We start from the raw sequence: 11448 nt of genomic DNA, 5'->3' as shown, positions 1-11448 counted from the left end.
ATGCAAGAAATTATTCCCTACCAACTGAGGCAGCAGCCAGGATGGACTCCCCCAACAGTAATATGACAAGCAGCTAGGAAAGAGTGCATGCTCAGCTGAAGAACAAGGGTTATAAATCAAAAGCATTTTGGTTGCTGGTATGATACTATACCAGCACACTGCACATCCAGCCTCCAAGACTGCTTCCTATACATCCAAGCCTCTGTAGTTGCTTCGGTTCATGCTAGTGTACAAGCAGTATTTGGAAACTTTGAGATTCAGTCGTAATCCCAGCAAGCATGCGTAGACCAGCCTTCCTTCTTATCCCAATGCATCCAGTTAGCTTTTCATTCCAATTAGCAAGAGCCAGAATTGGTGAAAACCGCATTACCCTTAGGAGGGCAAGTAAACAACAGAAGAAGAAATTCAAACACATTTGAATACACTGTATTTATTTGTAACAGATTCTAAAGAATCTAGTGAGTCTTTATGTCAAGCCCATTGCATGACAAGTGATACAGGTGTAGGAAAAAAATGCACATTTGAAACAAAATTAAAAAGTGCCATTCAAACTATTGGAATCTTCCAATTTTTCCCCCTCACAAGAGGCAGCATGATCTCACACTCCAAATATCTGGAAAATGCCAATTCAACCCCATTCACAAGAATTTCACCACACACACTCCACAAATCAAAGTGCAATCTTATTTTAAATTCCCCCCCATCAAGCCTTTGGTGGTTGGGAACCTTTACATTCTACGAGGGGAAGGAGGGAGTTCTCCGTTTAGCGCGCCAGCCTACATGCTTGTGGTAAAAAGTGAAGAGCCTGCAAATCAAGCAGCAGCACGCTTACATGTCATCTGCACTAATCTGAAGCCTAGCTAAACAGTGCAAAAACAGGTTGCTCCTCAAAGCGAGTATATTCAAAGTGAAGATTGCATACCTAGAGATCCTAGTTAGTTCTCAAAAGCAGCCTTTAAACCAGTTTTATTTTATTTTTTTTCCCCAGCACAAGGGAAGACTGGTCTCAAACGCCTTTTCATCAGGCACTGCAACCAAAGTAAGGCTCTGGGCATCAGGAAGTTAAACTGCTATGCAGTGGAGTTTACCTTTAAAGCTTTCAACTATTTGTTCTGAAAGTATAAAAGCTATTTACAAGAGGTCATTGTTAAACCCCTTAACTATGACAGTGGCAGGGACCTGTTCCTCTTCAGTTCATACTGGATAAGGAGTGGTTGGGAACAGGATTTAAGCTAGTTAGTGTTCACTAAGCTGCACAAGCCCCACATTCCCTGCTCCCACCCCACTCCACACATCTCCTCCCAGCACTACGAAGGTAAAGTTCTGGCTATGCACATTCCAAGTATCTAATCTTTATTTATTAGACTGTTCGGTCATCCCAGCCATGGTACAGTGTTGTCAAGGATCAAAAACCAAAATTAGTAAAGAAGTGCTCATGTTTTGTTAGCGCTTTCTAAATGGCTATGAAGTGGCTTGCATCATGTATTCCAAGCAGCAGATCTGACGGCTAAAATGCCAGATGTCTCTGCTGTACCAGCTTTAAAACCCCCTTCCGCCTCCTCTCCCCACAAATAATGCATAGTTAAGCCCGAGATGTGATGTTCCAAAAGGAGGGGTATGCACTTCAGATAGCTCAGAGCAGGACTGTTTGTGCTCTAGACATCACAGCAACTTCAAAGTCAATATACTTGCATAAGATGTACCAAAACTCCCACAGGCATAAAAGGTTTTTTTTGTTTTTTTTTTTGTTTTTTTTTTTTAAACAAGGCAGGGGGAGCCACGAGAGGATCTCTCCTTTCCTAAGGCCAAACTGATTTTTGCACAAAATTAAGTAACAGCTAAACATGTTCCATTTCTAAGCTACATCTGAATTTAAAATGCTATCTGTTGCTCAGATGTGGAAACAGGCTGCTTTTGAAGAAAGGGCATGAAGATGGGCACAGGAAGGAAGAAGCCTGAGCCAAAGGCTCAAATGGAAAGAATCTGCTGGATTCATTCAACAGCATTCTAGTACCAAGGGACCAGGTTCTGTACATTTAACCTAAAACTGGCTCCAGCCACCATGGTAGCTGCTGATAATGGTTTGACTAGCCAGGGAGTCAGTTTGTGCTTCAAGACAAGGCGAGTCTTTTCTAGATAACCCAGCTGGCCACTGGTTTTGTGCATTAAAACCACACTGCATGCCAAAAAAATAGCATTTCAAATTCCCTAGAAAATATATGGTTATGTATTGGTGAAGCCACAGGCAGACTCCAAAACAGACTCTTAGCTTTACTGTTTATGTACATAGTTACATTTGGCACTGCAGACTTGGGACTTTTGTTTTTTTAACTAGTCATTACACATGTAAACCCCCCTATTGCTTTCCATCTCCAAAGCTCAGCACAGCTTTTGCCACCATGCACTTTTCCCTCCCCCCTCCCAACCCTCCCATATTATGCTCAGGCATTTTACATGTAGTCAACCAAAGCTAACCCCATTCCTGTGCAACTCAACTTGGACCGCTATTTGCACAGCCGATCCTTCATAGGCAGCAAGCCATGCCAAAAACCTTAGCAACATGTAACCTGCAATCCAACATCTGCTTCAGTTCAGTTACTAGAAATGATCAGGTGACCCTTCCCTCCCACCCTGCAAACAAACTTTTTTTTTTTTTTCCCCCTCTTCTTCTTTTTAAGTCTCCCCACTCAAGCACTCGGGACCTCAGCCCCTGAAAAATAAAGTTTACAGTACAATTGTTTTTTATGTTGTTACAGGCACTTAAACAGGATTCTTTGGTCCTTCGAAGTAATTAGCCACTCTGGCTTCTATCTTCAGAAACCACGAGTCTGCACAACCCATAACACTTCTGCACTTTAAAAAAAAAAAAAAAAAAAAAAAAAAAAAAAAAAAAGATGCTTTTGCATTTTGGGGCAGTGCAGCTCTATCTTATTCTAAGTCTGTAGTCTCCCCCTAACACACCCCACCCTCAATTGCCTACATATTTCACTAAGTGATTCAGTCTTCCTGTAAACATCTCAAATAGGTCTAGTTTCCATAACACTGCACATCCAATCTCCAGAGTGTACAGCAGACAGCGCTAGTTCCTAGGACTGCTGGAACAAGACAGTCTTGCTCAAGAGTCCAGCAAGTTTCCTTTTGTTGCAGGTCTTCCCGAAAAGCTCCCAAGGTAAGGAAACGCTTTGGAGCAGAGGTCCTCAGTGTCATCCATGCTCAATTACAGGGAAGCCACGTTGGATAGGAGTGACTGCAAGGCAGAAAGGGCTGCACATGGGCAACATAGTAGTTGAAGTTTATTTCACTGACATATGGTGCTGGCTGATAGTAGCAGGTAACGTTTGTGACAGTTGGGATGATGCTCTGCTCAGCCAGGACCCTTGCAGCCAGCATGGCAATGAGGGTCAGAGTTTGCCTCCTTTCGTGACCCATCAGGCATACAGTGCTCTCATTCACCACCCTGTGCAGGGTCATAAGGTACTCGTATCTTTTGCTTTCCATGCCAACAAAGTGACTCTGAAGGTAACACTCTAGCTTCCTCTGCTGCTCACCAATGTCAGAGAAGTCTATGAAAAACCTGGAGCACATGTATCTCTGTAGCGCCTTCATATCCACTTCCGATTTGGGCTTAAATCCTCTCACTAAGAGGTTGCAGTACTTCAGAAGGCCACCACCTCTGATTTCCTCTGGATTCCTGGTGGCAATGACTCTGTTCCTAAGGTGGTCCATTGCTTCCTCAAAGTCCCCATACATGCTCTCCCCAGTGATTGTAGGGTGGAAGTTCTCAGACATGGGGTTCTCTGAACACTCGCTGAACAGCAGCAGTGAATCCAGTATGATCTGGAAAGAGTCCACACTGAATTCAAACTGCCGCCTGAGAGAGTCTACGAACTTGAGTTCCACGTTTTTCCCGCTGTTGTTGGACAGTGAGATGAGGCTCCAGCGGTCTGTTTCATTACACACTTTCACTAGCTTCTGCACATATGCCTCCTTTAGAGTCATAGGGGTGATCTTATCTTTGTTTACTCCTTCTGGGAGGAAGTCCAACAGGCAGTCCATGACCACATCCTTAACCAGCTGGAACACATCCTCACTTTTCAGATCCACACCAAAAATGAGGTCCAGGTCTTTGTACCCCAGGCCACTATCTTGATGTAGGACGTGGCTGGCTGCTGAGCCATTCAATCTCACATTATGGACTGCAACGCCTCTCTTTTCCAGACGGCTGCGGACCACCTGAGACACAAAGACAGTCTTATTGTCTACATCAAGAAAGTAACATTTTGGGAATGAAGTGTTAGAGCTTAATGTGGCAATAAGCAAGCGGGATGCATGCCTGCACGTTTCAGTCTAGCAAAGCCAAAATGAGATGAGCCAAGTAATTTACAAGTTAGCCAGCTGAGAGAAAAAAGTTGCAAAGAAATGTGCTTTAAAAAGCATGCACGATTTACAGCAATCCTAAAACGTGGAAGGAGGACTTGTTTACTTGCTACCTTATATTAAATGTGCTCCAACCACAAGGCAAGCATGTATTTTTGCTCTTGTTTAAGTTGCTCTCAACTCCCCCACAACGTTATCCTGAAGTGGCAGGCTCACTGCAAGTTCTGCTCCCCTTCCCTACCATATCCCAGCCCCAGCTCCTGATTCCCAAGGAGATTTGGGAAGTCTCAATCCATAAGTCCAGCCACAACCAATCCAAGGAATCCAAATGCAGAAAGCAGGAAGTAGACTATAGCAGCCCCAATTTATGGAACTGGAGTCAATTAAGAAGTTCCCCTTGCCTTGGCATGGCTCATTAAAGGCAAATTAAGGATGCCAGAGCTGCTGAAATGCACTTGCCATGAGTGTGCAGGTTCATGTCCTGACTAGTAAGTGTATCCTTAATAGTTTTCAGTGTGTCAGTTTTTGGAGTTTGACACACTGCTAGTTTCACAAGAGGCAGCTTTATCTTACAGAAGTTAGTTATTCCACTACTGAGCAGGCAGAATAGGAAAAAAAAACCATTAACACACCCACAAATGCACTTTGTAAGCTTTGTTCATTTAACATAAAGCTGGATCACTGTCATTATTTAAAAATGAACTGAAATAACTTTAAGCCCTTAAAAGTGTGATCTAATCCAGACACCAGGTAGCAAGCAACTGAGCTCTGTAACCCCCCCCCCCCCAAAAAAAAAAAAAAAATCAGGAGCTCAGATCAAATCTTTTGGCATAGCCTGACTACCTTGTACTATTTAGAGACAAATTTGAGAAGAATTAAAGAGCTGTGATTCTCCCCCCACCCTTCCCCATCCCACAAGAGTCCTCAAGAACTTTGAAAAAATTCAGGCTTCAGTTTGCTTTTATTTTACCTAATGTCTGAAGTGAGGAAAGATCCCAAAAACACTGAAGCATCTGAGCACCAATAGAGAAAGTCTCTTTCCCGGAAAGTCTCTGCTACAACTGTGAATTCAAACTGGAATTCAAACTGAAATTCAACTAAGATTAGGAACCTAATGCAGGAAAAAGGTTACTAGAGGACACTACCTGGAAGAGGCAGCTTGGAACACTGCCCTTTCAAATAATCTTAATGACTTCTACTACTGCATTGTCAATGCTTAGCTCGGATCGCAAGTCACTGCTCCTTTTCCCCTTGGTTGGGCAAACATGGCCTAAACCAAGTAAGGTTCCTGAAGGTCAAGTTAGAACCAGCACCACTTACTAGAAGGTTAAAGAGGCAATGATAAGAAGTTAGTTATGTCAAAGCTAGGGCACTATCTTAACATTAGCTACTTCTGTGAAGGGTTGTTATCCTAGTCCTATAGTCAGATACACTTTCAAGGAAGCAAAGAGCACTTGGGTCAAAGTTTAACCATTAGGGGGGGGGAAAAAAATTATTCAAGCTGTTATATTCTATAGAGCTGGTATTTCTCAATTATTCTTTAGCATTAGTTACTGTGGCTCTCAAATTGGAAGTGTGCCTGAACTCATCGCCAAATTGTGAGATTCTAATGTCAGGTACCTATTAACTAGTAAACTATTTAACATTAAAAAGCATCAAATGCACATACAGCCTTACTTTTAAATCCAAAAAGAGTTTAGAAAGCTACAGATTTTGAAACAGAAGTTTTAGGGGGAAAAAAAAAGTTAGAGACTGAACAAAATCTGAATGGCAGAAGAAAAATGTATTTTTGGAGACTTGACAGCAAGTTAAAATAAGTTTGAAGTATGAAGGTCAAATAAGATTTCACACCAGTTCCTTCCAATTACAGGAAACATGACTTAACTCTACAGTTCCAGCATATGCAGCATGTTAATAAAGAAATTTGTAGGGATACAGTTTTGTGACATTTAGAGTAGTGTTGGTCCTAAAAAGAATAATAACCATCAGGTCCACCATCTCACACATTCTACTCCCTACTGGTGCAATCCTTATCCCAAAAGCTAGTGAAAAAGTCTTTGAAACGGCAACAGGGATGAGACAGCTCCTTTTCTTTGGACAGGATATAGCTAGAAGCTTGCTAGCCACAGTAAGGCATTCTGCACAGGGTTTAAGTGTTTTGTTTAAATGTTTTGATGCAATCTAGGAAGAAGACACTTGAAACCTTACCTGTGCAAAAGGCTTTGTTATGAACCATAGCTACAGCAGAGGAAAAGGAGTATTTGAACTATTGTTCACCAACTGCTATGGGATTAAGTGATAAGGGGAACAGACCACTCCCAGGAGATTGTAGTAGGAATCAGCTCCTTGTAAAGCTAACAGAGTTACTCAATATATGGTAGAGAACTGATTCTGACCATCAGGTTGTTGCTGCCTGCTTTTGGATTGGTTTTCTACATCATTTTAGTTGGCCAAGTAGAAGTAGTAACTGCCTTTTTTGGTTGCTTGCTTCAGATTAGTCAAACTCATGTGCAGAAGCTCTAAACTGAAGCTACCGTCCTCAGTATTTAGTATCTGAAATTGCTAGTGGCAATGCTTTTCATCAGTCATTACAGCTTTGGCACAGAGGAAGATGGGCTCTTTAGTTTAAAGTTACTTACTGCTAGCATTAAATAGAACATTTGATACTAGCTATCTGGCTTCTAGAAGTGCTGGCAGGTTTCTTTTACTACACAGAAACTAAATTTAGCACCAATAGTAGTTTCTCATAATTTTTTCAATGAAATTTCATTAGGCTTTGAACCTTAGATGCACGCACTTTTAGCACTCCAGCAATCCAACTGATGCAGCTTGAACCTGAACTCAAATTCAGCTCATGTTACTTTGTATTTAAAAAAAAAAAAGTAGTTACAACATGTTTCAGATCCCCTTTAATTGCTTTTTTTAAAAGTAAAACAAATAGTTCAGGCCTACAAATCTTAGAGGTTAGTTTATTGTGAAAGCCAGTTTGGTTTTTGTTTTGTGAACAGCCTTTTTAATTAGAAGCCAGCATGCTAGATTTTAACATCTGATGAGTCATTACTGAGGAATGAAGTAGCCTCCCAAACATGAATACGCAGCAGCCTATTTAAACACTGTTGTTAGCTTTAATATTAAATCAGCGTTTATTACTGTTTTAAACAGTTTGTTACTTTAGAAAGATTAGATTAGGGCACAAACTATGCAGCTTACTGTCAATTTGGCAAGAACTGAAGGATACTTGCATTTGGACTGACATTTAAATGAAAAACAATGTTTTTGAAGAAGCAAGTCCTGCATTTTAAAATGCTAGTGGAAACATTTAATACAAACAAGTCTCATAGCTACTCGCCTTCAACATCAAATTGTTGAAACTGTAGAAGCAAAGGCAGCATCATAAATTTAAAATAATCTCAGATGTTGAGAATTCATTTTTAAGTCTTCTAGTGCTTTAGTTAAGAAATACAGCTCCAGCCCATTTCAAACTGGGAGTGCCCCTTCAATGTTATGCATTACTTTTGCTACAGCCGACTACAGATTAGGTCTCTAATGCACATTCTAACAAGCTACTAGAGCTTCAGCTACCCATGGAGCTGTACAGGAAAAAGAAATACCCACATCAGTTTGTCCCCTCAGCTACAAGCTCAGCTTTTGATGCTCCAGACCTCAAGAATCTGAAATAGGGCCATCATGTCCCAACATTAATTTACATTGACAAATCCAAACATTTGACATCCCCTTGACACTCAGATAATTGAGGTCAACTCACAGCTTTATTTTTACAAAGGAGCCTAAGCCAGGCCTTTTAACAGGACCTGCTGCACCTAGAACAGTGTAGAAGTTGCTCATAAACCTTCCAGTTATGTAACAAGCATGTGCAGAAAGAGATTTGAGTTTAGCCATTATGAAAACTCTACTTTACAATAAAGGTTGTTGCAGTGTTGGTCACAGGCAGACAAGGTTCTTTAGGTAGATGTGATCTCTTTTATTAGACCAATTGAGCAGTTGGAAAAAATTGTTCTTTGCAAGATTTTGGGCGCGCACACCCTTCTTCAGGCATATAGGGAGTCACTGGCTAACTTGTGCTACTTTAGTCATGCACCAAAGTAGTCTCTTACAGAGGAAAATGCTTTGTATGGATCCGATTACAGAATGGGTCTATGGCAAGATGCACTAGATAAAGTATTTACTAGATTAAGGCATTTAAAAATTAGCTTTTTAATCTAAAACAGGGAAAAATTCTTCCTACCTTCAACACCTCTCTGCCCCTGGAGTGAATGTTCAGGGCTAGAGAAGATTAATAAAAGCAGCTCTATCTAAATGGACTTTGCTGTGAGGACTCCTGGGAATGGAGGTTAGCCTTGTGCTTCAAGTTCCAGACAGGTCCAGTTCCCTTCCAAATCCCTGTCATACATCTCTTTTCAAAAGCTAACAGCAAGACTCCTAGACCTCAGTCTGGATTCAGCAACTAGCAACCACCACCTTGGATTTGGCTAGTTAAATGCATTTGCTTCAGCTAGAGAATTTCTGAGCCCAGGTGGCGAGATGCCAAAGGCAGGAGACCGGATCTCACCGTCTCAGCAGTTTTATTTTCTGCTAGCAGATTCCAAACCCCATATAAGCAGACAGTAAAAAAGCAAGCACAGGACCAGCCCCAGCACAGCCTCAGGGTAGAGTCCAGATTCCGCAGGAACCTTTCAGGAAAGGCTCAGGTTGTGAGGTGGGCTCCTAAGGGAGCCCCCTCCCCACCTCCAGATCCCTGCAGCTGCCTGGGGGGGCAGAAGCCCCTGCCTCACGCACTGCAGCTCCTGGCCAGCAAAGGCACTTGCCTGCCTGACCCAAGCCGCAGACCCTCCTGGGACAGCTGTACAGGGCTCCCCCACTCCTGCAGGAGCCGTGTCTCAGTCCAGGAGGGGCCAAGGTCCCACCATCTCACTACTGTCTGCAGACACCTTTGGCAGGAGGGTGGGTTTAACCCTACCCACACTGCCAGCCACACAGCACCGAGCAAGAAAGGGGGTCACCTAAGCATGCAGCAAGCTGGGTTTAACCCCATCTACACAGCAGGGAGCAAGGAAGGCTTCACCGAAGCTCACAGCAAGGTTTAACCCCTTGCACACTGCCAGCTACAAGGCAGAAGAGTGGGGGGCAGGGAAAGAGGCACCTAAACCTGCAGTGGCGGGGTTAGCCCCTTCCACACCACCAGCCCGAGCTCCTCAGGGGGCAGGGAGACATAACCCACGCCCCACAGGCCCCAACCTCCACAGCAGGGGGTGCCCCTGACGTAGCCAGTCTACAAGGTGCAACCCGCTCCCTCACCTGCACGATCCGGCGCGGCCGCACGGCCAGGGTGGGGAAGTTGCCGCGGCCGTGGATGGGCACGGCCTCGCCCAGGATCTGGTCCAGCCGCTGCACCTGCTCCCAGGTGAGAACGCTGAAGCGGCCGCCGCGCCGCTCCAAGCCGCCGGGCCCGGGGCCCCCAGCCGCTGCCGACAGCATCGCGACGCTCCTCTGTTGAACCGGCCGGAAAAGGAGGCGGAAGCGGGAGAGGAAGCGAGGCGGAAGTGACGGGGAGGAATAAAAAAAACAAACAAAAAAAAGAAGCGCAGGAAGACTAAGAATCAATTCTGAGGGTAAACGTTTGCCGAGAGCCCGCGCGGAGCAGCAGAGTGAGGTCCGGCGCGGCCACCAGCTGCACGGAACACTGCGCCGCCTCAGTGCCCGCGCCGTCTTATATCAACGCCTCGCCGCGCGCCCATTGGCTCGGCCCGCCCACCAATCCCCGGCCCCCCGCCGGCGGCCTCCAGAGCTCCCATTGGCTGCGGGCGGAGGGCTCCGATGCCGCCAGCGCTAATCAGAAGGCGGTGCCGGGAAAGGGGCGGAGTGGAGAGGGCGGTTTGGAGGAAGTTCGCTATTTGGTCCCTCCCGTCCGCCGTCTGCTGCCTCGCGCCGTGCGGGAATCCCGGCTTTGATTGGTCAGGGGAAGTGGACGGGACTTTAAAGGGTTATGCACCGGCGAAAGATACGGGGTATGGGCCTGGGATTTAAAGGGGTAGACACGGGCAAAAAACACGGGGATTGGGATTTAAAGGGATACGCACCGGCAAAAGACATGGGATATAGGATTGAAATTTAAAGGCGTACACACGAGCAAAAGATATGGGGATTGGGATTTAAAGGGGTACACACTGCGAAAAGACATGGAGCATGGGTACGGGTATGGCACTTAAAGGGGTACACACCAGCAAAGACATGACGCATGGGGTTGGGATTTAAAAGGATATGCACCAGCAAAAGACCTGGGGCACTGGGTATAGGGTATGGGAATGGGGCATGGGCATGGGATTTAAAGGGATACACAACAGCAAAAGACCTCGGATATGGGGGTATGGGGTAGGGGCATAGGGTAGTGATCTATCCAAAATTTAAATCCAATTGCCTATGCAGGGAGCAGTGAAGCTGGCTGATCTCTCTGGTCCTTTCTAAAACCTCCATACCATAGGTGCTAATGACCCTCTAATTTAAGGGTGGACAATTATTTCGGGCGGAGGGCCACTTACCAAGTTTTGGCAAGCCATCAAGGGCCACATGACAGGCAGCCCAGGGCGGATAAATATTAATTTCTAAATTTTTTAGGGGCCCCGCAGGCTGGATAGAATGGCCTGGTGGGCCACATTTTGCCCACCCCTGCTCTAATCCTTTTAAATGGTCTTTAATGGTGCCAATTCTCCAGCTAGCCCTAGGTCTGCCATGCTGCTGTCTTTTTAGCTGCTCCTTAGTCACGTGAGCTCCTATGGCACACCCTTGCAGACTGCTTTTTAATGCTACCTAAAACCATAAACTCAGGTGTGGAAATACTAACTCAAGGGAACGTCAGCTCAGGTGTGGAAATCGCTTTCAGGGAAACACTGGAGGCACTGTCCAGATGCTCAAGACAGTTTGCTTCTGTTTTATGAATGTGAAAAAGGGACGCTCATTTGGCTGTAATGACTCCAGAACTCATAACTATGGACTTTGGTTTTTGCCTAACATGTAAAACCAAAGCAGCCATGGCTCACAAGTGCTGAGCACCAG

At 44.7% G+C, this 11448-nt stretch overlaps 1 protein-coding gene across 1 annotated transcript; it reads right to left on the bottom strand.

Moving 5' to 3' along the window:
- Positions 1–410: 410 nt before the first annotated feature.
- Positions 411–10094, bottom strand: TENT5B (terminal nucleotidyltransferase 5B). Its single transcript, XM_090057026.1, has 2 exons — positions 9694–10094; positions 411–4233 (listed from the first exon to the last, which is right to left on the bottom strand). The coding sequence occupies exons 1-2, from the start codon at positions 9871–9873 to the stop codon at positions 3214–3216; spliced, it is 1200 nt and encodes a 399-aa protein (XP_089913152.1). The 5' UTR covers positions 9874–10094; the 3' UTR covers positions 411–3213.
- Between the last annotated feature and the right edge of the window lie 1354 nt (positions 10095–11448).

This window comes from Crocodylus siamensis, chromosome 7 (genome assembly GCF_052110815.1).
Source record: "Crocodylus siamensis isolate JL-2025a chromosome 7, ASM5211081v1, whole genome shotgun sequence".
Taxonomy (NCBI): domain Eukaryota; kingdom Metazoa; phylum Chordata; order Crocodylia; family Crocodylidae; genus Crocodylus; species Crocodylus siamensis.
This window is presented reverse-complemented; position numbering and strand designations above follow the sequence as displayed.

Excerpts from the sequence above, each read along its gene's own strand:
- TENT5B (XM_090057026.1), bottom strand. The coding sequence starts at position 9,873 with ATGCTGTCGGCAGCGGCTGGGGGCCCCGGGCCCGGCGGCTTGGAGCGG. Across the intron at positions 4,234-9,693 it reads GGCCGCGCCGGATCGTGCAG|GTGGTCCGCAGCCGTCTGGA; the intron begins GTGAGGGAGCGG and ends TTTGTGTCTCAG.